The sequence below is a fragment of the Neoarius graeffei genome, chromosome 1, assembly GCF_027579695.1.
Source record: "Neoarius graeffei isolate fNeoGra1 chromosome 1, fNeoGra1.pri, whole genome shotgun sequence".
NCBI lineage: Eukaryota > Metazoa > Chordata > Actinopteri > Siluriformes > Ariidae > Neoarius > Neoarius graeffei.
Window position 1 is genome coordinate 110,271,594 of NC_083569.1, and position 26,990 is coordinate 110,298,583.

Sequence of the window (26,990 nt, forward strand, 5' to 3'; positions counted from 1 at the left end):
AGGAAAAGAGTCAGGAGATACTTTTCTTGGTGCAAGTTTGATCAGATACAACGGTTTAACACACAAGCCGAATACACGTGATGCGAGTGGTAAGATGGCGGCCAGATGACTTCACTCTGATGAGCCTATGAGCTCTCCAGATTTCAGCGTTTAAAGGTGTCATGGAATGACAAACCGTTTAATACTTGCTCTTTTTGAAATACCATCGGTCACTCAGAGTTGCATATGCATGCTGCATGTGAAAATGTTCTTCTACCCCCATTCCCTGTATTAGCCTATGAAAGAAAATAGACGGAAAAACAAGCGAATCAGAAAAAGCCCTACAAACTTACGTCACTTCGAAAATTAGTGGTCATGGCCTCGCCCATCACCCACTGGAGGAAGCGTCACAGTGCTGTTAGCCAATCAGAAGTAATACATTTACATGTCATGAATATTAATGAATAAGAGCTGAAATCCTGTCGTTCTCCTGCCACCCACTCCTCCACCAAACTAGAACAGCCTGAAACAGGAGAACCACAGCATTTTTTTCATCAAAACCGGCTCACAGGGCATTCATTCATACTAGAGACCACTGCAAAATTAATGAAAAAAAAAACGATGCAGTGACACCTTTAAATGCGCCTAGTTAAAAAGCCCGGTGAAAGTGGACTAAACCATTTCATGCAAAGGGCGGGGGGGCCTGTCCCCAGACACTATATGTAGGCTAGGACACACAATTCAATCCATTAATCAAACGATTTATTTACCCAAAACATTACATTTACATTAGTTAGCAAGCAGTGGCAGCTGGTGGGCTTTGAAATAGGGGAAGCTCAGTTTTAGGTCTACGTAATACAATTTTTCAATTATTTGTTATTTGTCATGAGTCAATTTGTTGTTATGTGGGTCTGTCTCAGAAACTGGTCTCTCATTTGGGACATTATGGTCAAAAAATAAATTTTCTAATTTTACTTTTTTTTTTTGCATTTACCTAACACTCAATGTTTCTTTTATCATGTTTAATAAGAATAAAGATAGCGTCTTGCTTTATCTGGCCTCTGCTGTGGAATTTTTTTTTTTATTACAATTCAAATGTTTTTCTAAAATTTTTTGAAAATATTGAAAAAATTTCCTCTTTTTGATTGCTTGGGTTAAAAATGCCAAGTTATGATGACTGAATTGATTATTCACTTAAATATGAATAATACGATACCATTTTGGGTCTTGATATGGCAAAATAGGACACAATGGAAAAATCAAGAACACACTGGAAAGATGAGAATAACGGCGGTGGTAAAAGAACAGCGACTGTACCAGCTGAAGGTCGCGCGGGTCTCTGCTGCGGCGCGCGAGCAACGGGACATCACGACCACACCAGACGGAGCACGAGTCGGAGGCGGGGCAAAATGACTGGCCGTAATTTGCCATTATAGCAGACAGATACCAGCTGTTAGCAGCTAGCACTGCAGATCCCAATAAGGCTCAAGCTAGCCTACAACCACGTTGATTGAACTACAAATGAAATAAACGAGTGAATTCACGAATGATCAAACTGATAGAATGGATGAAAGTTAATGGAGCACAACGAGTAATATTTACATTTATTTACAGAGTAATGTACAGAGACATCAATGAGAAGAAACATTTATATGAAAAGAAATTCGGACAGCACTTTGGCACACGACTACACTTTCTCGACATCCGCTAGGGACTGACTGATCATGCTTCCGTGTTCCTTGCCGAAGTACAGCGACCGCTCCCTCCTCATGTCTTTCAAACACCACCTCCAATAATCCTTTATCAGCCCGGCTTCTTGGCCCTCCCATGTCCCGTTTACCTCCAGAGATACCCGGCTTCCCTGGAAGTGACGATTTTGTTGATTTTAACCAATAACAACTAGCCAAAATTGGCTGCAACGGATACCCGGCTGCCAGCAGTGTTGCCAGATACTGCTGACGTTTTCCAGCCCAAAACGTGTTCAAATCCGCCAAAATGCACTTAAAACCGCCCAATCTGGCAACACTGGCTGCCAGTCCATAGAGCCCATTGAAATAAGAAAGGTTACAGCCTGGCAGCAAAAGTGATTCTCGTAGCGAACTGCAAGTTCGTCAGACATCATTCAAATAAGTTACAGGATGACATAGGGATAGTTATGAACGTAAATACAATCTTGGGCATATGTTATGTTATGCAAGTTATTGTTTTAATGAGAATTCAACGTCGTAGACGCCGCAGTTTGGGGAGAGAATTTTAGGGGAAGTTCGGCTTCCCTTGTTGTCTCTGAGAAATCGCCCCTGTTAGCAACATATATTGTGATCTTTAAATGGTATTGATATTTAAAGGAAAATAAAATTACAGACTCCTCAAGGGCCCTCCCCCCACTTGGGGCCGTGGTAACTCAGTCCCCCTTTCCCCCCCCACTATGATGCCCCTGGCCCCCGCTGCCACAATTATCTTTTTATTTAGGACAGTTGCTGAAACAGGATTATTTTCTCATGTTATTTTCCATTTTCACTTCATTCTCACAGTCATGTCTTAACAGTATTTATTGGTCACAAGCTGCATGAATATTGTGACAGTGAATTATGTGACCAAAAAATACTGTTGTTTGTGTGAATGAATGAATGAATGAATGAATGAAAGCAGGAAAGAAAGAGAAATATACAAAATATAAGAGAAAAACTGAAATAATCTCCTTAAAAAGAGTTATAGTAGTAAAAGAGTCATTCAAAAAATGAGCAGAGACTGAACTGGAAAAGGGAAAAAACACTAACAATGAAGGGAAGCGCTATAAAGATATGTCAAGTCAAGTTTATTTGTATAGCACTTTTAACAATTAACATTGTTGGAAAGCAGCTTTACACAATTTGAATGATTTAAAACATGAGCTAATGAGCAAGCCTGTGGCATACATTGACAAGGAAAAACTCCGTCAGACGACACGAGGAAGAAACTTCGAGAGGAACCAGACTCAAAAGGGAACTCATCCTCATCCGGGCAACAACAGACAACATGACTATAATATTAACAGTTTTAAAAAGAAGTCAATTTTGTTGATGTTATAAACCAGACCTGGGCATTTTACGGCCCGTGGGCCTCATCCGGCCCTTTGGTTCATTCTGACCAGCCCGCGTAAGGTTAATTAGAAATTACAAAATAAACGTATTTTCTAATTTTACCTCATGCATGGACTGAATGTACATTGCTTTTATTTTGAAGTTGTGTTCAAGAAAAACGCAATGTGTGTGACATGAACATGACATGAAATCCCACGAAACCTAATCCCACGATAACTACTTCCATAATTTGCCCAGACTAACCACAAACTTGTATGTCATCCTTCAAACGGTCCAGCCAATCACATAGTGTGACGTCACCAGCAGGCGCCGGAGCCCGAGCCGATCTGTAGATCTGATACCTACACCGAATCGACACGGCATCATTATTATAATATGATGTATCTTGCTTGATATGTGGAGTAGAAAGACAATATTGTGATATCTTTATTGTGTTTTGGGGTGAATGTGACTGAAAAAACAATGGTACAAACGTTCACATTTTGTTAACCATTGTTTTGGGAAATTTGATTGAATAAATGACATTTTTTGTAAGGCAACCTTGTTTTTTCCATACTCTTACCAGTCTTAGCAGCTTGTAAAAACAATGTTATTTACTGCTTTACATAAAGAAATACAATTAATATTATGCAGAATTTAGTTCAGCCTTTTGGTCCAGCCCTCCACAAAATTTTCTGTTTCTCATGTGGCCCCATGGAAAAAATAATTGCCCACCCCTGTTATAAACTCTTCATTGATGGAAACTTGAGTGCAAAACTGTTCATGACAACTGCAGTCCTAAAGTTAGCAAGTCAACTGTAGTCCTCAGGCATAAAAGCATTACTGCAAGAGTCCAGAGCGTCCTCCAGGTGTGACTTTCAACTGTCCTCATGGGGCCATCCTCCACTGGAGCGATGCGATGAGACTCCAACCAGACACAGGGCACCAGGATGGATCAGGCAGGTCCGAGGAGCAGAAGAGGTCAGCATCTCGATCCCAGGACCGACATGTAACTCATACCCTTTTAACATCCAATCAGTTCCAGGGCTGCGAGCCAGCTGAGAACCAATTTGTTTTTCCATAGCTCGGGGTGCGAAGGGGAGCCATGTCATTACGTCGCTGTATACGTCAGTTACGCCGCTGTGTTTGCATAAACCTTGGCACGAACATCAAAGCAACAACAACACGGAGAAGAAGAAGAAGCAGCAACAACAATGGATGACTGCTGCTTAACTGCATCCATGATATCTCGTTGCTTATTTAAAAATGGCGACCTTTCGCTGTCTTGCAATTGTTGTTGGTCTTAACAACTCCGCCCCCCCCACCCCCCCACTGACGTAAGCAGTTCTTTCCTCTGGCCCAGCAAAGAGCTGGTGCTAGCCTGGAACCGGTTTTTCTGGCCCCAGAGCCAGTTCTTTGTCAGTGGAAATGGAAAATCCAGTTCCAAACTAAGCACTGGCCCAGAACCAGCCCTGGAACTGATATGGTGGAAAAGGGGTAACAGAGGGACAGATTTGGGGGGAGGGAGAGAAAACACAGGTTGTTTGAATGTTAGTAAAACTAAGGAGATGGTGGTGACCTTCTCCAGCAGCCAAAGGGAACTGGCGGCGGCTGTCACCACTATGGTCCACGGTTTTCCGGTCGAGACAGTTGAGGAATATAAATACCTGGGAACCATTCTGGACTGCCAACTGAGGTTCTCTTCCAACACAGAAGGGATCCTGAGGAAGTGCTACTAGAGGATGTACCTACTAAGGAAACTGAACTCTTTTTCTGTCAGTTAGAACATCTTGTTGACATTCTATTATATATTCACTGAAAGTGTTTTAGCTTTTTCTATATGCTGTTGGTATTCATTACTGTACAGGATAGGAACTGCCTGCATAATATTGTCAAAGTGTGTTCTAAGATTATTGGACTTCCTGCTCACCACCTGAATACTGTGTACGAGCAGCAGGCTAGTGGCCTGGCTCGTTGAATTCTTAAGGACTCGACTCATGCTTTGTTCCCAGCATTTGAGCAGCTGCCATCTGGTCATAGGTTCCGCTGTCCGGCCTGTAAGACCCAGAGTAGGAGAGCAACCTTTGTTCCAAGTGTTATTCTCCTCCTGAACTCTAAGAAGTCTAAGACAGTTACAATAACGTAAGTCTTCTGTACAATACTCTAGTGCAATATCACACGTCCTGATGTGCAATATTACAATATCACCTCGTCACTTTAACTACAATGTCACTTTAATCATATTGTCATTTTAATTTTATCCACGCATCATTTTATTTATTTGCCATATTTTATCTGCTGCCTTTTTTTTTTTTTGCCCACCCATTTTTGTGATTTTATTCTTTTTGTGATTTTATTTTCTTGCTCTTTTAATGTACCACTCTTCGCCCTTCTAATTGCCTTTCGGGGATAAATAAAGTTTTGCCTAAGTCTAAGTTAGGTACACTACCGTTCAAAAGTTTGGGGTCACCCAGACAATTTTGTGTTTTCCATGAAAAGGCACACTTTTATTTACCACCATAAGTTGTAAAATGAATAGAAAATATAGTCAAGACATTTTTCTGGCCATTTTGAGCATAAAATGCTCAGAGCATTTAATCGACCCCACAAATGTGATGCTCCAGAAACTCAATCTGCTCAAAGGAAGGTCAGTTTTATAGCTTCTCTAAAGAGCTCAACTGTTTTCAGCTGTGCTAACATGATTGTACAAGGGTTTTCTAATCATCCATTAGCCTTCTGAGGCAATGAGCAAACACATTGTACCATTAGAACACTGGAGTGAGAGTTGCTGGAAATGGGCCTCTATACACCTATGGAGATATTGCACCAAAAACCAGACATTTGCAGCTGGAATAGTCATTTACCACATTAGCAATGTATAGAGTGGATTTCTGATTAGTTTAAAGTGATCTTCATTGAAAAGAACAGTGCTTTTCTTTCAAAAATAAGGAAATTTCAAAGTGACCCCAAACTTTTGAACGGTAGTGTATGCCCAATGTCACCTGAATGGGGGTCAAGTGGAGAAAATAAGAGGAGATAATGAAAGGAGGAAAAGAGTCAGGAGATACTTTTCTTGGTGCATGTTCGATCAGATACGACGGTTTAACACACAAGCCGAATACACGGGATGCGAGTGGTAAGATGGCGGCCAGACGAGCGCTCCAGATTTCAACGTTTAAATACACGCGATGGGTGTGGTAATATGGCGGCCAGATGGCTTCACTCGTCTGGCCAGCGCAGCTATTTTGTGGGCGGGGTCCAAAGACGTAAATTCGTCCTGACGTAAAATCCTGTATCTTGATTGGCTCGCTGTGCTTGACAACGGGATGTACTAAACATTGTTGAAAAAAAATGGCGGCGGGCAACGCTCATAGCTGCTAGAACAATAAACCCGATAATTAGCGAAAATATTTCTTCTGTGTTCCGAAACAGCTGCTACACAACCTGGGAACAGGTCAGACTGTAGAAACTCTCGCCTTTAGGGGAAATTCGGTTGTTTGTGAGACTGTTTTGACTCAGGCCACGCAAACTGATTAAAGGTCTGATGACACGTTTTTGACATCTTTGGCGATGTTTTATAACATAAAAAGTAATTCCCGATGATCCATATATTAATTCACGAAGGCGCCTATTTTACAAGTTATGATAAAAAAAAAATGCAGCTATTTGGGCAAATTTGACGGGGCTGCAGCACCCAGGAGACGAAGGAGGAGGAGGGGCTATATGACGTCAGCGAAAGACCCTTCCTCCTAACTTACCAGTTTGTTGTTGATGCGACAGGTGTTCAGTTTATCATTATTAGTATTATTATACATTATTGTACATTATTATAATATATATATATATATATATATATTATGCCTTCGCGTTGTGTTGCCGGCTTTTGCTCCAAAACCCACAAGGATGGGGTAAGTTTATTCAAGTTTCCCAGAGATCCCGAGCTGCATGCGAAGTGGGTGAAGCAAGTCAGGCGCACTCGTGACAAGTGGGAGCCCTCACCAACATCTGTCCTGTGCTCTGAACACTTCGATTTGGATTGTTTTGACACCCTTCCCAGCTTAAAAGAATCTCTTGGGTGTGCAGTTCAGCACAAACGTGTGCTGCTACCATCAGCAGTGCCTACAGTATTCCGGAGGGGGTCTACTAGTAGCTATGCCGGATCCAGCAGTCGCCTGGGACAAGGCGACTCCTCCAAAGACAGTCCTCCTGTCAGAACATGTGTTGTGAAACGACATAAGATAAAGGTACGTAGAGCTATAGAGTGCTCCGACATGATGCTAAAAATAGTAACACTGCGGTCTGCGCGGCCATCTTGGAAGTCACTCGCTCCAGAGCGCTCATAGAGTACACATCATAGAGTACACATTCTGACTTTCAGTTGTTTGTTCAGTTCTCCGTTCATTCGCTTCTTCCACATAAGGGTGAGATGGCAGCAATATCCTGCGCAGAAATCAGACGGCTGGTCCACTCATTCTCCATTTTCTGCATACGGAGTACTCCGCCGTTACTGCTCAGCTCGGGCAATTACTAAAACCCGGGTTGGGACGGGATGTCACCGGTTTTAGCAGCAACCACGGGAAGGTCAGTGCCCGAGCAAGAATATGTCGTCCCGTTCCATCCCGGGTTTTAGCAACAACTCTCAGCTCACACTCCGGGAGAACTGGTGCAAATTAACTTACTTTCCTTTAAATAAATTCCTTTTCTTGTAGTTTTCTTTTCCTTTAATTGTTGGTACTGCACCCTCTTTCAATACGGGCTTATAGCCAACACTCCTCAACAGATCAGAGGTCTCATACGAGTCTTCAGTAAAATTTGCAGAGCAGAGGAGAGACCACTTTGTAGGCGCCCAATGTGCCCGTGAACTTCTCGCAAAACGTATCCAAATCTTTGCGGTTTGAACATTCTTGGGCCATGAATGCAACATAAATCCACCTTCTGTCATGTTGCTGTACCCGCCAGCAACACATCTACGTGGCACGGTGATAAATTAGCTCAAAATGGAGGCTCGAAGTTGCAGTCAGCTCTGTGTTTTAGTGAAGCGGAAGTGGTGATGAGACCGATAGATGTCCTACTGGTGGCATTAGAGCAGCAATACAAAAACGCTCACAACTTTCTCATAAATGGTCAAACATTCCTGAAACTTTTCTTACAGGCTCTCAACATTACAAGCTACCAACCCATGCATGTATTCGCATTACATTTTCCATTCCTTTAATAGGAACTCTATCTTGATTCTTGCTGTTGATGCAAAGATTCCTGTTCTTGGCTGCAGGACTGGAACCCAGTGTAGTCTTCTGTTCTGCCGTTGCATGCTGAGATGCACGGTCGTAAAGAGTGATGATTTGAGTTGCTATGTCCTTCCTTCCTGGAAGCTCGAATCATTTTCAGTTCATGTTCACATCCTATATGTATGAGCCATTCCACCGAATCGGTGCCATTTCCATCCCTAGAAAATTGTGTAAATGCACATAAAAATGTACTTTAAAATACATTTCCTTATTACGCAGAATGTCCTGCACATTGATCTGATTTCAAATGTAAGATATATATAATTGTAAGGATTAATAAAAACTACCTAAAACACTGAAAAATAGCATGTGTTACCTGTCACCGCACTCTAACTTCATACTTAAAGTGCCATTCCACCATTGGATGTATTCTTTGGCATAAAATACAATATATTTTATGACAACATGACTAGACAGATAAATCTTTTAGCTTCAAAATGATATATCAAACATAATTTTTTGACAACGACAAGTATATTAATTTTGCGACCAAAGTCACCTACCCTTTTAATTTCTGTGCGGTAGTGAAACGTGATGTCATCAGCAGGTTCCCCTTCTTGTGTACCACGTCACGTGTGACGTGGCACAGATTATCAGCAATGGCGGATAGAACGCGATTTCCACTTGTCGATTGCTGTGCCGATATTCACCATCGACCGTCTCCTTTGGGCATCACTTGCTATTTTCCTTCGCTTCTTTTCCGAAGCTGACAATCGCGTTCTATCCGCCATTGCTGATAATCTGTGCCACATCACACGTGACGTGGTACACAAGAAGGGGAACCTGCCGATGACATCACGTTTCACTACCGCGCGGAAATTAAAAGGGTAGGTGACTTTGGTCGCAAAATTAATATACTTGTCGTTGTCAAAAAATTATGTTTGATATATCATTTTGAAGCTAAAAGATTTCTCTGTCTAGTCATGTTGTCATAAAATATATTGTATTTTATGCCAAAAAAAATACATCCAATGATGGAATGGCACTTTAACTATGAAATGTTATGATTAAAATCCTTCAGAAATAGTATTTCTTTTGCACTGTTGTGTGACTCTATATCCTATCCATGGTTTAAATCTATTTTTTTCATAAGAAATCCACAATATCTTCGTTAAAATACATATTTTAGTCATGTCCCTGGGTTTTCACTCAGTCCTGTTACCCAAACATATTACCCCATCTGACAAATTTGGAACATTCCATAAATCACATGCTCAACAGGAAGTTACATCAGTTGTGTCTTTTGAAAGGAGAGCAATTCCAGCGTTATGGACGTGACACTTGAACTCAAAATGGCAACAAATGACCCAGTGCATGTTTTCTTGTCTCCCAGTATTTAAACAGGTGTTGCATATTTTAAGGCTGTACCATACTGGAGAAGTGATAGAACAAGAACAATTCCCATAGTACATCTAGGGCATGCCAGAAAATGCCAATAAAAGATGCGTTATGGATGTGACAGAAAAAGTATCACTTTTCTTGGGTGACTGTACATTTTTATCAAACTCTGTGAAATTGTAAACCTAATGTCGAAATGGAGATATCCGTTTGATAGAGGGGTCCAAGGTGAATATTAAAAAATCTTTGTTTAAAATATTTTGTATTTCATGCAAAGTTTCGGAAGGAAAAGTCAGCGTTATGGATGTGACGAAATTCCGTTATGGATGTGACGCGTCTGAAATAGACATGGCATATGTTTAGAAAATCAGCAATTTAACCACCATAACCCTTTGAAAAACTCTCTAAATATCAGCTAAAACTATCAAAGTTCTTAATATTTAGGATGGCTATTGTTTTGCTGTTTTGTGGATTTTAGCATACATTTCTGTGGCTTGTGGCAATAATATAGAATTGTACATGATCAAAGTTGATTTTAGCTTGGGGTTTACATTATAAGAAAGAAAGACTGACAGTGACATATTAGGTTGGTTACAAATTGGTTCAACTTATTCACATCTGTAAAATACAGGCCTAGGTGATATCTCTGGGAGTGGTTTTGATGTATTACATGTTGCTTTATTTTTGCATGGTGAGGTTGACATTTACATGGAATTGCCCAGGACATGGGACATGAAACATAAATGCATGCTATATCAGTTTCTCTCATCTCATCTCATTATCTCTAGCCGCTTTATCCTTCTACAGGGTCGCAGGCAAGCTGGAGCCTATCCCAGCTGACTACGGGCGAAAGGCGGGGTACACCCTGGACAAGTTGCCAGGTCATCACAGGGCTGACACATAGACACAGACAACCATTCACACTCACATTCACACCTACGGTCAATTTAGAGTCACCAGTTAACCTAACCTGCATGTCTTTGGACTGTGGGGGAAACCGGAGCACCCAGAGGAAACCCACGCGGACACGGGGAGAACATGCAAACTCCACACAGAAAGGCCCTCGCCGGCCCCGGGGCTCGAACCCAGGACCTTCTTGCTGTGAGGCGACAGCGCTAACCACTACACCACCGTGCCGCCCTATATCAGTTTCTTTCCATTAAAAATATGAAATAATTGCATCAACAAATACAAAATTATCTATTAAATTCAGCAAAATCGTTATATTCGTGATGATTATATGGCATTTCTGCTCGAGCTCCGATATGCATATTTTACAACCGGAAGAGCCGCTGTCACGTGATCATACGTCACAAAAATTTTCGGGCACAGCACAAGCGGGCGGGTAGATGAATGGAGAAGTGGATGACAAGAAAAATGTTTTTATAGTCTTTAACGTACATTGGACATCATGGTGTATTGTGCTGCTTATGGTTGCAATAATTCCAATGAGAAATGCCCTGGAGTCAGTTTTTTTGCATTCCCCAAGGACCCGAAACTGAGAAAAGTGTGGGCTCACTACTGCCGTAGAAAAAACTTTGTACCTACTGTTTCCCACAAACTGTGTTCGGACCATTTCACTGAGGATTCTTTCAACATTAATCCTCAGGTACTGAGCGATATTAATTGCCAAGCCAAATTTAAGAGGCTACTTAAAGATGGAGCCGTTCCCAACGTCCCAATTCAGGAACAAGACGGCGGAGTGAAACCTAAAGTGCGACGGCCACCACGAGGTGCATTCGCTAAGCGACTGAAAGCCCAGGTAAGGATTAGTATTATAATTTTGGGTGTATCAATTATTGATTATCATAATTCTGACTCATCTGTTTCGCCAAACGGCGTAGTGTTGTTGGCTGTGTGATGGCGTTTCGCCATTTTGAATGTTTTCATCTCGGACTCTGGAAGCATTGTATCCAGGGTTCGAATTATAAATTTGACCCTATGGGGGTCTCTATTTAAAAAAAAAAAGCAATGCATACTCGCTCTCCTGGACCAGCGCACTTTTGCGCACTGCAGTGCACAGCTTTCACACACAGGCGCGCGCATGCGCACACGCACGGTGTTGCATATATATATATATATATATATATATATATATATATATATATATATATATATATATTGTGTGTGTATGTATATATATATATATATATATATATATATATATATATATATTGTGTGTGTATGTATATATATATATATATATATATATATATATATATATATATATATATTTAGTTAAACAAAGGAAGATCGTTGTGAGATAGAGGACAAGCCTTCTTCGGACTTAAAGACCCACTGACAGTCATTCGTATTAATTTTTAAACAAACAATATATGACTCCAAAGATAAATTCTGGTTTTATTTATTGGTTTAACTGTCCGTTTTAAACATCAGAAGTAATTTTAAATTTCGCGCAGGGAGATTGACCTGGATATGAACTGGGCTCATTCAGAGGTGCCGGAAGTGACGTCACATCAAATCAAATCAAGTTTATTTGTACAGCGCTTTTAACAATAAACATTGTCGCAAAGCAGCTTTACAGAATTTGAACGACTTAAAACATGAGCTAATTTTATCCCTAATCTATCCCCAATGAGCAAGCCTGTGGCGACGGTGGTAAGGAAAAACTCCCTCAGACGACATGAGGAAGAAACCTCGAGAGGAACCAGACTCAAAAGGGAACCCATCCTCATTTGGGCAACAACAGACAGCATGACTATAATATTAACAGTTTTAACAGGTATAACCCTCAACTGTCCTCATGGGGCCGTCCTTCACAGGAGTGGGGTGATAAAACTCCGACCAGACACAGGGCACCAGGATGGACCAAGCAGGTCCGAGGGGCAGAAGAGGCCAACATCTCAATCCCAAGACCAACATGTAACTCAGAGGGACGGGGGAGAGAAAACACAGGTTGTTAGGTATGCCCTAAAAATGACACAAGTATTAAATCTGTGTGGTAGGCTCGCAGAGACGAGAGTCTTTACATCAGGCATAACACACAATGGCATGTTAATATGGTAAAAAATATATCATGACCTGCTCTGGCTGGATGCTTGATTGGGTGATGGGAGCACACTCCTCAGCAATGATGAGATGCAGATGGGACCCTTAGGCCTGGCCAAGACAATTCAGTTACATTTCACCGGGTCTGGGACATGCGACAGAATGTCTGACGGCCGATTCCCTGCAGGCTACGATAGCCAGTCGAGGTCCCCACCGTCTCCACCAAAAGATTTCCTGTTGATTCCATGTAACTCAGAGGGACAGATTTGGGGTGGGGGGGAGAGAAAGAAAACACAGGTGGTTAGGTATGCACAATGTCACAATGTCACACATCAGTGTGTCGTTTTTGTTTACAAGTCACTATGTTGGTTCAGTTCTCACAAGTCTTGTGATATTGAGCTGTGGTTTTGTTGTGATTTCCTTGCGTGAAAAAGTTAAATGGCGTCTAACCGAAAAGGGATTATATGTGTGGCTTACGGGTGTTCTAACACCACGTCGGAAGGAGTGAAACTCCATTCCTTTCCTTGGAAAAAACACCCTGAAATAGCAAAAGAGTGGGAAAGAAACGTTTCCAAAACACGTGCGAACTGGAAGTCAACAAAATGGTCACGTCTCTGTTCAGCACATTTCGAGGAGCACTGTTTCACTTTGTCGTCCAGAACTCGAAGAACGTTTGATCCAACTTATCCACTGGTGTTGGAGGAGTCAGCTGTGCCGACGTTGTTTGACAGGCCCGGGCCGAATCAATCTGTCAAAAGAGAAACAGATGACAGCAGACCCCCCGAAGGGGCGGTCAAAAAGCGAAAGTCCGGTGGTGCCTTTGCCAAAAGAGAACGAGCCAGGGCACGCGGCTATGTGTTGTTATTCAATACATGTATGTTGTTTAAAATTTGTTGTAACATCACAAATGCGTCTTATACCATTGCATATTACTTATCAATAGGCCAAAGCAGCTAATACCAGTAATGTACAACAACTGAAAGGCCAATACCTTGTTTCATATATTTAGTTAGGATAATATACTAGGCTTGGCACGGTTATGGGAAAAAAACCGAACCGTACGATACGCCTGTTGCGGTGCAATACGCGTATAAACCGCGGTACCCCTATTTAAGACGTTCGCCAAAAAAAAAAAGCCGAATGCCCGTTTGAAACCACGTGGTTCTCTTTCGCGCGAACAGGGGTGATAGCGTTGTGGCGCCACGCCGGATTTCCGGCGTACCGCAGCGCCGGAAAAAAAAAAAAAAATCTAGTTCGCCCATTATCCTGTGTCATTCTGAGATGCGCAGATAGACAGTAAAGGGAATTCGGAATTCCCTTTACTGTCTATCTGCGCATCTCAGAATGACACAGGAAAATGGGCGAACTAGATTTTTTTTTTCCGGCGAGAGGAGGGGAGGTTTGTTTTAAACAGTGCAGTGATTGGTTTTATTGCAATATTTTATATTGGCTGTGTGTGTATTTTGTTATAAATCGTTCTAAGAATACAGTGGCACTTTAAGATTAGATAAGAAATCCAGCCATACGTTTCAAAACACTGCACTTTAATTTCAAGTGAAAAAATACATCCTCACTCTCAGGGATTAGAAGAGTTTTTGATTCGGTTTTTGTATATAGGTGGTTGGTTGGTCGCCACATAAAAGTTTAAGTTTTAACACACACATCTGTTCAAAAGTAAGCTTTAAGAACTCATTTTTATTTCTTCCAATTATGAAAACTCTGTATGTGACAAAAGACACCTGGTTCCTCTAGATGCCACAACATGGCAGCAAACACTCCTGACACTTTGTATAAATACTGTAGTAAATAAAAAAGCTGTTGAAATCATCCATGTCTTCCCTCTTGCTGTTTCAAAATACTACCTGGCTTTTCATCAGAGATTGTTCATAAAATGTGCTTATGTCAACTCAAACTCAGTTTGTGCATGATTATTTCATTGTAACTATAATTTTAACCTCTCTTAAATGCTGTATCCTAAACTATGTTTACTTAAGGTAAATAGTAGGCTATATGCCCAAATACAGAGTACTTAAGATTAAAAAAAAAAAAAACGCAATACGCACCGAACCGCAGACCTCAAACCGCAATACGTACCGAACCGCGACTTTTGTGAACCGTGCCACCCCTATAATATACATGATATATGTGTGGAGTGATAGATATAAGATGTCATCCGGCATGTTTTTTCCTATACCATAAAAGAAAAAAATTACAACAAATTCCTTTCATCACCCCCTCCTCCGTGTCTTATTATAGAAATCGAAATACTGACAGACTATAATATAATGCAACTTTCTTCAAATTAGACGCTCCAAGAAATAGAAGACTCAGAACCCAATGTACATGTGCCAGATCATGCAGAGGAGGTTATACCAAATATTGAATCTGAGGTTTGTCACAGACCATGCAGACATTGTTTTCAACTTCTACATGCCATGAAATTGTTCAAATGTTCTTTTGTATCTTTATGTTATTCTTATTTTTGTATTGATGCCGACTGTGTTGGTTCAAACTGATACGGTAAAACGCCGAGTTTTGGATATTCTTCATAACACTCTTCTTCATGCTCTGAATCAGAAATATCCGCATATTCGCCACTGAAACTTGACGAAGAACAAGAGAAGTGATCGTCTTCGACATGAGCCATGTTTTGTTTTCATGCAATCCAGAACGACATACACTGATGTGATGTCACTCGCCCTAGCGGCAAAAACGGGCAAATGGCTCATGACGCTTGTAGAAGCCGGGGCAAAAAACACAAAATCGGCTCTGAAATTCTTGATTTTCTACAAAGACGGCCCTTTATTCAAGTTGAGTTTTGGATATTTTATTTCACAATACAGCAATAAAACAATAAATATACATATTACGTGGTGTAAAAAGTTGTGTCAGTGGGTCTTTAACTTCACATTCGATTTCGCAGGCTGCAAATTTCAGTTTGCGTGCATAGTGGTGTGGTGGTGAAGTACAACCCTGATTCCAAAAAAGTTGGGACAAAGTACAAATTGTAAATAAAAACAGAATGCAATAATTTACAAATCTCAAAAACTGATATTGTATTCACAATAGAACATAGACAACATATCAAATGTCGAAAGTGAGACATTTTGAAATTTCATGCCAAATATTGGCTCATTTGAAATTTCATGACAGCAACACATCTCAAAAAAGTTGGGACAGGGGCAATAAGAGGCTGGAAAAGTTAAAGGTACAAAAAAGGAACAGCTGGAGGACCAAATTGCAACTCATTAGGTCAATTGGCAATAGGTCATTAACATGACTGGGTATAAAAAGAGCATCTTGGAGTGGCAGTGGCTCTCAGAAGTAAAGATGGGAAGAGGATCACCAATCCCCCTAATTCTGCGCCGACAAATAGTGGAGCAACATCAGAAAGGAGTTCGACAGTGTAAAATTGCAAAGAGTTTGAACATATCATCATCTACAGTGCATAATATCATCAAAAGATTCAGAGAATCTGGAAGAATCTCTGTGCATAAGGGTCAAGGCCGGAAAACCATACTGGGTGCCCGTGATCTTCGGGCCCTTAGACGGCACTGCATCACATACAGGCATGCTTCTGTATTGGAAATCACAAAATGGGCTCAGGAATATTTCCAGAGAACATTATCTGTGAACACAATTCATCGTGCCATCCGCCGTTGCCAGCTAAAACTCGATAGTTCAAAGAAGCCGTATCTAAACATGATCCAGAAGCGCAGACATCTTCTCTGAGCCAAGGCTCATTTAAAATGGACTGTGGCAAAGTGGAAAACTGTTCTGTGGTCAGACGAATCAAAATTTGAAGTTCTTTATGTAAATCAGGGACGCCGTGTCATTCGGACTAAAGAGAAAAAGGACGACCCAAGTTGTTATCAACACTCAGTTCAGAAGCCTGCATCTCTGATGGTATGGGGTTGCATTAGTGCGTGTGGCATGGGCAGCTTACACATCTGGAAAGACACCATCAATGCTGAAAGGTATATCCAGGTTCTAGAGCAACATATGCTCCCATCCAGACGACGTCTCTTTCAGGGAAGACCTTGCATTTTCCAACATGACAATGCCAAACCACATACTGCATCAATTACAGCATCATGGCTGCGTAGAAGAAGGGTCCGGGTACTGAACTGGGCAGCCTGCAGTCCAGATCTTTCACCCATAGAAAACATTTGGCGCATCATAAAATGGAAGATACGACAAAAAAGACCTAAGACAGTTGAGCAACTAGAATCCTACATTAGACCAGAATGGGTTAACATTCCTATCCCTAAACTTGAGCAACTTGTCTCCTCAGTCCCCAGACGTTTACAGACTGTTGTAAAGAGAAAATGGGATGTCTCACAGTGGGAAACATGGCCTTGTCCCAACTTTTTTGAGATGTGTTGTTGTCATGAAATTTAAAATCACCTAATTTTTCTCTTTAAATGATACATTTTCTCAGTTTAAACATTTGATATGTCATCTATGTTCTATTCTGAATAAAATACGGAATTTTGAAACTTCCACATCATTGCATTCCGTTTTTATTTACAATTTGTACTTTGTCCCAACTTTTTTGGAATCGGGGTTGTACAGCCGTACATGTTGCGGTTTAATAACACGTTCAATACAAAGTTATGGCTGCATGGTGATTGGAAATGAAACGAGTTTTATTTATATTTATATGGTGATATAGGCTATTCAAGCTTATTATGGTGATATATGATGTATTTGAGAGACTTCCACAGAAAATTAAGTTTGCTTCTTTCATGGGAGCCTGAGGGAATGGGAGCTCAACTCCCATTGGCTCCCACGTAATTCGAACTATGATTGTATCTCAATCAATCTCGAAAAATATCAGCAAAAAAAAACTAGCTTGCAACGGACTTTAGCTAGATCTATGATGAACTTTCAATGTATGATACAAAAATAATACTACTTTCAACAGATCATTAGCCTTTGAGCAGAATTGTTTTTAACTTACCAGGAAGTGTTATCGAGCCGACCGCTTTCAGTTTCATGGGGATTGAATGAACTCTCACTCTCAGAATCATCAGACCCGTCAGAGTAAAGACAAGATCCATGTTCATGTGAATTTCCAGCTATCGGTTTGAATTGATAGGGTCTAACTTCACATCTCTGTGAAACATCGGGAATGTCACTGTCGATGGTGTCCATTTCGGTAACCTGTTTACATTAGATACCCAAGCGCTGGCTCCTTGGAAAGTTTTTGTGACGTCACGGGTCACGTGACCACCTAGCTCATTTAACGAATCCTTGTTTTACGCTGATGTATAAAAAAGTTGAATAATGTGATGATTTTCACATTTTTGACGCCCTGCAGTGATTTAGATGGCATTTCTTATGTCCTTTATACATAATTATACCCAGAAAAAAATCCATGTCCCATGTCCTTGAAGGCCATGGGAAGACCAAAAGTTAGTTCTCTCATTTACTTTTCCGTATATTTGATGATTTTTTTAACTTCGACTGATAAGGTCAATGTCAACATACTGTCCTGTTACTTAAAGTATTTCTTAGATGATATTTGTTTATTTTAAAAATACAGATTTTTGGTAAATCACTAGAATGTGCCAAGTGTGGTCATGCTATTAGCGATGACGCCATGTGGCTTAATTCCATGTATTAGCTAATCCTAGGCTAAAAACTCAGTCCTGTTAATTTCAGAGTTTTGGTAACAGGACTGAAAAAAATGCAGCCATCTTTGACTTCCAAACCTTGTAACGCAGCCTGAGGTTGACCAATACACATTTTGAATAGTTAAATATGTGTGTTGTTATAATCAGTGTTGAAAAGATATAACAAATTATGAGTAGCACGCTGTGTGAGCACAATCGCCATCAGGCGCGTTAAAATGTAAATAACTTTTTCTAGAATTTCACCAAAACTCATTGAATTTTCAGCATTGTAAGAGAACTCCCTAAAGTATTATTCAGCAAAACCCCAGAATGATAGCACAAATCTAGAATTTTTAACAGAATTTTAGTTCTTAAAATTTAACATAATTATGGACGTCACGCGTAACATTTACACCCGTGAAAACTCACTTTGAATGCGGTTTTGAAAGTTTTGATCAAATATTCTCTATAATAAAAAATCGCTTAAATATTATAAACACACAGTCTTTTAATGTATCAAAAAATAATTTTGATAAAGCAAGGAAATTCGGAAGAAAATTAGTTTTTTCTTTTGCTTGTTGTGCGCGTCACGCTACCAAAATCTAACTAACCCCTTCACAAAGAATTCCAACTTTCATGGACTTGTAGCGCGAATAAACCTTTCAAAAAATATATATAATACTTCTCACCCAGTAAATTAGAATCCTGGTGATTTATATCCTCGTAGCTTCAGTAGATCTAGAGATTTAGTCAATTTAGTAAATCCCAAACGCTGTGAAACACGCCAGGCATCTATGGTGAGAAGTGCTGCTGTAGTTGAGAAACTCTCATTTCTCCCGCTTCCAACTAACTCCGTGAGCCATACCAAAATAACAATGTCACGCTCATCACTTAAGGATGATTTATGCCAAGTTTCACGGAAAAATACAGCGAAATAAACTTGCTAGAAGCATTTTTCAAAATCCCAAACATTATGAAACATTTCTTGTAGGGTTTCGGGTTACAAATTTCGAGAATAGAGAAATTGCGGCGCAAAAGTTTGCCACTAAACTCGCGAAAATACTCCATCCTAGCGAGTTTCACAACCGAACTAGGCTACGTGACAGTCCGTGACCACCCAGGAATGTTCTAGAAGGTACGCTTCTAGGCATGTGCGATCGAGAAAGACGCCACGTGAAGGTAGTAAAGGTAGTATTTCCACTGTCTTATGACGTTTTTGATTGTTTTAGCGTGATAAACAATGCATTATGGGTAATCATTAAAATGCTGATTTCAAGGTTAAAATGGGTAAGAACAACTTATTTATATAGATATTGTAAAAATTGTGCCTAATAGTTATTTCAGTACATAAAATCTAAACCTGAATTTTTAAGTTTTTTCCCTATGTTACACCATTGTGCATCTATAGCATGCTACTCATCAAATTAAGTTTAATTTGGGAGTGGTACAACAAGCAAACGGCACCCATTCGGTGGAATGTCCCGTATACTGTTACAAGTTTTAGCCGAAATACATTTCCACAAACGTTTGCCCTGTTGTAGCAGATACCTCTCGTCTCTGACCTTGATAAAGAGAATGAGCTAAATTTAGATTTGAGAATAAAGTTGATTAAAGGGTACCTGTAGTAAATTTTAATTACTAGTTATTTCAAAAGATCACTTATGATGCCAGTGGTTCCGTCATGTAACATTCGTCATAAGCTCTTGTCAAGTACGGGTGAGTTTTAAAGGAATGGAAAATGTAACGTAAATGCATGCATGGGTTGGTAGCTTGTAATATTGGGAGCCTGTAAGAAAAGTTTCAGGTATGTTTGACCATTTATGAGAAAGTTGAGTGTTTTTGTATCGCTGCTCTAAATCCACCAGTAGGCTGCCATGTTTGTTGGAAGGGCGATGCGTAGCATCATTTGGGTGCAAGGCTGAGTGTCGCTCTTCAGTACTGAAAGGGCAAAGTGAAAGGTCTAATTTTTTTTCCCTCTCATGATACATCTGAAATAGTGCATTAATGAGATGCAACCCTGACTTATGGACAAAACTGACCTCTTTACCTGTTATAACGCATAGTTTCAGCCTCGTTTATCACACTTGTACAGAAAAAGGCAGAAATATTGCCGGAAACACCCGAGCTGCTTTCCGAATGGTTTCTGTAAAGTGCGATGTCACTTCCAGTACATGGCTGTGTTCGACAAAATGGACGATGGTGTCAGCGACATTTCTTCACTGATTTTCCTCGAGTATTTCGGACAATGACACGAATAGCGCTGATCATGATAAACAAGCATTACCATATCAATTGGTTACACACAAGTGAACAATATTTATAGAGTTGTTTCAGTTAGTCGTTACTGAGGCTTTTTGGACAACACTAAATCAAAGCAAGGCACCCATCAAACATCAGGCCGCTTAGCTGCATCAGCAATTATGTTTATGCCCAGAGGAACTCAAAATAACGCATCACGCTTAAAGGAGATCCGCAGAACCATGACCTCACTTTCGTTTATAAATGCCTTGAGACCTCAAGAGTGGCATAGGAATAGTTTTAAGTGTTAACAATAAATCTAATATAGTAATTTTTATGATTTGAAATGATTCATATATAGGTAGTGGTCTGAGCGAATGACCTTGACATCTGTGACGTCACAACGGGAAGGCTATCAGTCTCCTAGCCGTTTTCGCTATACGAAAACACAGAGCTAACTACAACTGGGCAATTCCATGTAAATGTCAACCTCACCATGCAAAAATAAAGCAACATGTAATACATCAAAACCACTCCCAGAGATATCACCTAGGCCTGTATTTTACAGATGTGAATAAGTTGAACCAATTTGTAACCAACCTAATATGTCACTGTCAGTCTTTCTTTCTTATAATGTAAACCCCAAGCTAAAATCAACTTTGATCATGTACAATTCTATATTATTGCCACAAGCCACAGAAATGTATGCAAAAATCCACAAAACAGCAAAACAATAGCCATCCTAAATATTATTTAAGAACTTTGATAGTTTTAGCTGATATTTAGAGAGTTTTTCAAAGGGTTATGGTGGTTAAATTGCTGATTTTCTAAACATATGCCATGTCTATTTCAGACGCGTCACATCCATAACGGAATTTCGTCACATCCATAACGCTGACTTTTCCTTCCGAAACTCTGCATGAAATACAAAATATTTTAAACAAAGATTTTTTTAATATTCACCTTGGACCCCTCTATCAAATGGATATCTCCATTTCGACATTAGGTTTACAATTTCAGAGTTTGATAAAAATGTACAGTCACCCAAGAAAAGTGATACTTTTTCTGTCACATCCATAACGCATCTTTTATTGGCATTTTCTGGCATGCCCTAGATGTACTATGGGAATTGTTCTTGTTCTATCACTTCTCCAGTATGGTACAGCCTTAAAATATGCAACACCTGTTTAAATACTGGGAGACAATAAAACATGCACTGGGTCATTTGTTGCCATTTTGAGTTCAAGTGTCACGTCCATAACGCTGGAATTGCTCAACTTCGATCCTCCATTTTGAGCTAATTTATCACCGTGCCATGTAGATGTGTTGCTGGCGGGTGCAGCAACATGACAGAAGGTGGATTTACAGTATGTTGCATTCATGGCCCAAGAATGTTCAAACTGCAAAGATGGACACGTTTTGCGAAAAATTCACGGTCATATTGGGCGCCTACGAAGTGGTCTCTCTTCTGCTCTGCACATTTTACTGAAGACTCGTACGAGACCTCTGATCTGTCGAGGAGCATTAGATTAATACATGTAACTTGTATTGTGTATTTAAGTTATTGGTATAAGATTTATTTAATTTGCTTCAGAATGTGATTGTCTCAGTTCATCTGATTATTTAATTAGCCTTTTACATTTCATCAGTGAAAATGCATGCATGAGTTTTAATGCCTATCCTGTTTTAGTCCAGTTCACACTCGTGTGATGTGTTACTATCGGATTCACTTTCCATTGGTTCAAATCGATATGGTTCGATGTGTACAGTGGTGCTTGAAAGTTTGTGAACCCTTTAGAATTTTCTATATTTCTGGATAAATATGACCTAAAACAACATCAGATTTTCACACAAGTCCTAAAAGTAGATAAAGAGAACCCAGTTAAACAAACAAGGCAAAAATATTGTACTTGGTCATTTATTTATTGAGGAAAATGATCCAGTATTACATATCTGTGAGTGGCAAAAGTATGTGAACCTCTAGGATTAGCAGTTAATTTGAAGGTGAAATTAGAGTCAGGTGTTTGTCATCCTATTGATTGAAATCAGGTGTGAGTGGGCACCCTGTTTTATTTAAAGAACAGGGCTCTGTCAAAGTCTGATCTTCACAACACGTTTGTGGAAGTGTATCATGGCACGGAAAAAGGAGATTTCTGAGGACCTCAGAAAAAGCCTTGTTGATGTTCATCAGGCTGGAAAAGGTTACAAAACCATCTCTAAAGAGTTTGGACTCCACCAATCCACAGTCAGACAGATTGTGTACAAATGGAGGAAATTCAAGACCATTGTTACCCTCTCCAGGAGTGGTCGACCAACAAAGATCACTCCATGAGCAAGGCGCGTAATAGTCGGCAAGGTCACAAAGGACCCCAGGGTAACTTCTAAGCAACTGAAGGCTTCTCTCACATTGGCTAATGTTAATGTTCATGAGTCCACCATCAGGAGAACACTGAACAAGAATGGTGTGCATGGCAGGGTTGCAAGGAGAAAGCCACTGCTCTCCAAAAAGAACATTGCTGCTTGTCTGCAGTTTGCTAAAGATCACATGGACAAGCCAGAAGGCTATTGGAAAAATGTTTTGTGGATGGATGAGACCAAAATAGAACATTTTGGTTTAAATGAGAAGCGTTATGTTTGGAGAAAGGAAAACACTGCATTCCAGCATAAGAACCCTATCCCATCTGTGAAACATGGTGGTGGTAGTATCATGGTTTGGGCCTGTTTTGCTGCATCCAGGACATCTTGCCATCATTGATGGACCAACGAATTGTGAATTATACCAGCGAATTCTAAAGCAAAACATCAGGACATCTGTCCGTGAAGTGAATCTCAAGAGAAGGTGGGTCATGCAGTAAGACAACGACCCTAAGCACACAAGTTGTTCTACCAAAGAATGGGTAAAGAAGAATAAAGTTAATGTTTTGGAATGGCCAAGTCAAAGTCCTGACTTTAATTCAATTGAACTGTTGTGGAAGGACCTGAAGTGAGCAGTTCATGTGAGGAAACCCACCAACATCCCAGAGTTGAAGCTGTTCTGTACGGAGGAATGGGCTAAAATTCCTCCAAGCCGGTGTGCAGGACTGATCAACAGTTACTGGAAACGTTTAGTTGCGGTTATTGCTGCACAAGGGGGTCACACCAGATACTGAAAGCAAAGGTTCACGTACTTTTGCCACTCACAGATCTGTAATATTGAATCATTTTCCTCAAAAAATAAATGACCAAATATTATAATTTTGTCTCATTTGTTTAACTGGGTTCTCTTTATCTACTTTTAGGACTTGTGTGAAAATCTGATTGTTTTAGGTTATATTTATGCAGAAATATAGAAAATTCTAAAGGGTTCACAAACTTTCAAGCACCACTGTAGCATGTGCACACACTCAATTTTAGGACTATCACAGTCAGATGTATTACTATCTGAGGAATCCGGAGAATCTCCAATGAATCCAAACGAAGAGGCCGTTGCAACCACACTCGCCTGCCGAGTCTGGCTTTGGTCTCTCACTGTCAAAGGTCTCGGCCTTAAAACCGGTTACCGCTGTGATGTCAGTCACTCAAGGCTGGCTGATTCAGCGGGGCAGCTCGAATGCCAACTTTGCGATCGATTTTTAACTCTCAAAAAAAATTGATTTGTTAAATAATATTTACTCTCGTTTATGCAGCATAAATGATCAAATAGTTTTTGAGATAAATGTCCTTCTTAAAAAATTTATAATATTTGATGGGCTTCCTGTGGTGGTGGCTTCAGGTAGTGGTCACTTGGAGCAACTCAGCTGTCGATCATCTCTGCTTACATTGTAGTTTTGCTAGTTTTACAAGTATTTTTACCAAATTTATCACTTTTTTTTAAATCAGTATGTCTCATTGTGCAGCGTATAAATGCCACAATGATGCTAAAAAGAAGATATCTTTTCACCGTTTACCTGGCAAGAATCGCCCAGTTATTCGCAAGAAATGGATTCACGCCATCAGAAGGCCTCAAAACAACCTGCCTGCGGTGCCCTACTTATGTTCAGAACATTTTGAATCCTCCTGGTTCGATGGAACTAAAAGCAAGGTTTATGGGGGCCTTCTAAATTGAAAAGAAAGCTAAAAGACGATGCGGTGCCAACAATATTTGCCCATCAGGCACCTCCAAACGTCTGTTGATGCAATGTTGAGCATCAAGAGAAACGATGACACCGAAAGGTTAGTTTCGACTTTGTTCTACCATGATTCTTTGTAGTATATCATCGGTGTCTTACCTGGCGAATTGTAATCGGTATTCCGGTGTGTTTTGTAGGTTCTTCAGTGTATAGAGATCTTGCAGTCACGTGACCGGAAAGTACACAACCGCCATCTTGTCGGTCAAAAACACCGCTGAATACTGCTGCACTCGTGTACAGAATGGATCAATTTCAACCGACGGACTACACGGCTCATTTTTCTAATGAACAGATAACTAGATATATGTCTAAAATAAACAATCTACAGATTTATGACCCTTATGGCTTACCGGACGGAGTTTTCACGACCGGATTTTGAACTGCCAGAGGTGGAATACCCAGACGTGTATAATTACCTCATTAACTTTCCCTCGCTGTTTAGTGGTGAAGCACTGCGTGCCTATAAATCTCTGGACAGTCATCTTTACAGAAATTCAGGATTTGTCAGCGACTCAGATGTGGCATCTTGTAAACAAGAATCCTCATTGGATGGGTAAGTCACTTAAGTATTGAGTATAGCACTGACCAGCCGATTATAGAATAGAATAAGGTAATTCCAAATCGTCCGTCTTGTTTACATGGATCTGGCGTTGGAGAGGTAAAGGCTTAGCAGTGGAGGTTTGAGTGGCTGTTTTCTGAGCTTAGTCAACAGGCCGGCTCTACGGCCTCGCTTTTGCTTCCGCTCCCAGCACCACCTCCTTCGCTTTGCTTCCAATAACAATCCACGGAGACCCCGCTGGTCTCACTATCTCGTCCGGAATGTTGTGCATGCGATGGAAATCGCTACAAACCGTCATTTTCTGCTGGAAACCAATGTCCAGTAAGTCCATACGGTTGTAGTGGATATTGAAGTCCGGTACAGACGAGCAACACGCAAAAATACACACAAAAAACATAAACGTGCACAGGTAGGGAGAGCTTGTAGCCGCAGCCGTTGTAGTAGAATTGTATATAGTAGGGTTTTCCAGAAGAAAAGGTAGAAGTAAAACCAGAAGTAGAAGACGGAATATGGCGTTTGACCGACAAGATGGCGTCTGTCACAATCTGGATCGGCTGTGACGTCACATGCAAGTGCTCCATACTGGAAGAAAATATGGGTGACAAAGAAAACAGTGATGTTGAAGAACGATCACTGACGGCTCAAGAGACGCCGCATTTGATTGAGCTTTAGGTGCGTTCTACTATAGGCTAGATAAGAGAATTACTCTCGTAATCCACTATTTCATCTTCATGATATTCTGGTTCAAAGTGGAACGGTAAAGCCATACTAAAACGTAAACGTAGTAGAGATTTTGTACTGAAAACGCACTGAGGCGACTGAAGCTGTTGCAAGTGACCACTGCCTGACATCATCATGTACATCACTACCACAGGAAGCCCAGCTGGTAAACTTCTTTTGGAAAAAAAAAAAATTCATCAACTATTTTGTCTCCAAAAATGAAAGTTTTTTTTTTTTTTTTTTTTTTTTTAATTTATGACTAATTTTACATAAAATAAATTGGAAATCATTCTGCTGGAGTATCCCTTTAATTCTCAGTTTTTAAAATGTATTTATTTATTTATTTATTTATTTATTTAAAATGATGCTTGTATAGCCTCCGTAGTACTAATGTTGTCATTTTATACTTTATTTTTTTATTTTTTTTTTTTATAATTCCAGGTCATTGCTGACCTGCTTATTGCTGAGACACAACCTGTCAATCAAGAAAAGGTGAGTAAAATGGTGTTACTGAAACTAGTATTGTGAAAAGTACTGAGTTTGATTTGCTTATAGTCCGTGATTTAATATTTGGGTGATTCTAAAACCAGTCAGTTATCCCTGCGTTCACACACGTAATAAATGGGCTTTATCGCGAGGATGAATACACAGGTCAACACGCCACACATGGAGTTTCTGTATGTAATGGGCTGCTTACCGATTTGAGTTTTCCATCTGGTGCTGTCCCTCTCACGTACCTGACTGTCATGGCCTAGATAGACAGTCTCTCTCTGTTTTGTTCTTTCAACTTTATTTTCCTTAAATGTTTTGATTTTAAAAACTGTCAGCTTGCACCTGTTCAGTTTATTTAAATTTAAAAATTTTTAAAAATAAAAATATTTTTCGTCCAGCAATGACATCAGTGAAACTCAATAGCACATGTTTGAATAAGCATGAGGGAAATTCAAGTTAGTTTTTGTGTATAAGGTTACAAACTTTTTTTTTTTTCCCCCAAAAAAACTATATGAATAGTTGCAAGTTCAAAATATGTATGG

At 40.1% G+C, this 26,990-nt stretch overlaps 1 protein-coding gene across 2 annotated transcripts in view; it reads left to right on the forward strand.

Annotated features, from left to right (window-relative positions):
* Positions 1-6,882: 6,882 nt before the first annotated feature.
* LOC132889502 (zinc finger protein 43-like) overlaps positions 6,883-26,990 on the forward strand; it is a 46,664-nt gene continuing 26,556 nt past the window's right edge. The window contains exons 1-2 of one of the 2 annotated variants that reach the window (XM_060926080.1): positions 6,883-7,282; positions 26,398-26,448. In XM_060926080.1, the coding sequence (XP_060782063.1) occupies positions 6,896-7,282; positions 26,398-26,448 (438 nt within the window). In that variant the 5' untranslated portion in view covers positions 6,883-6,895. Of the gene's footprint in view, positions 7,283-11,000; positions 11,427-26,397; positions 26,449-26,990 lie in introns of those variants that run through there. The other variant, XM_060926088.1, reaches the window with a different exon arrangement.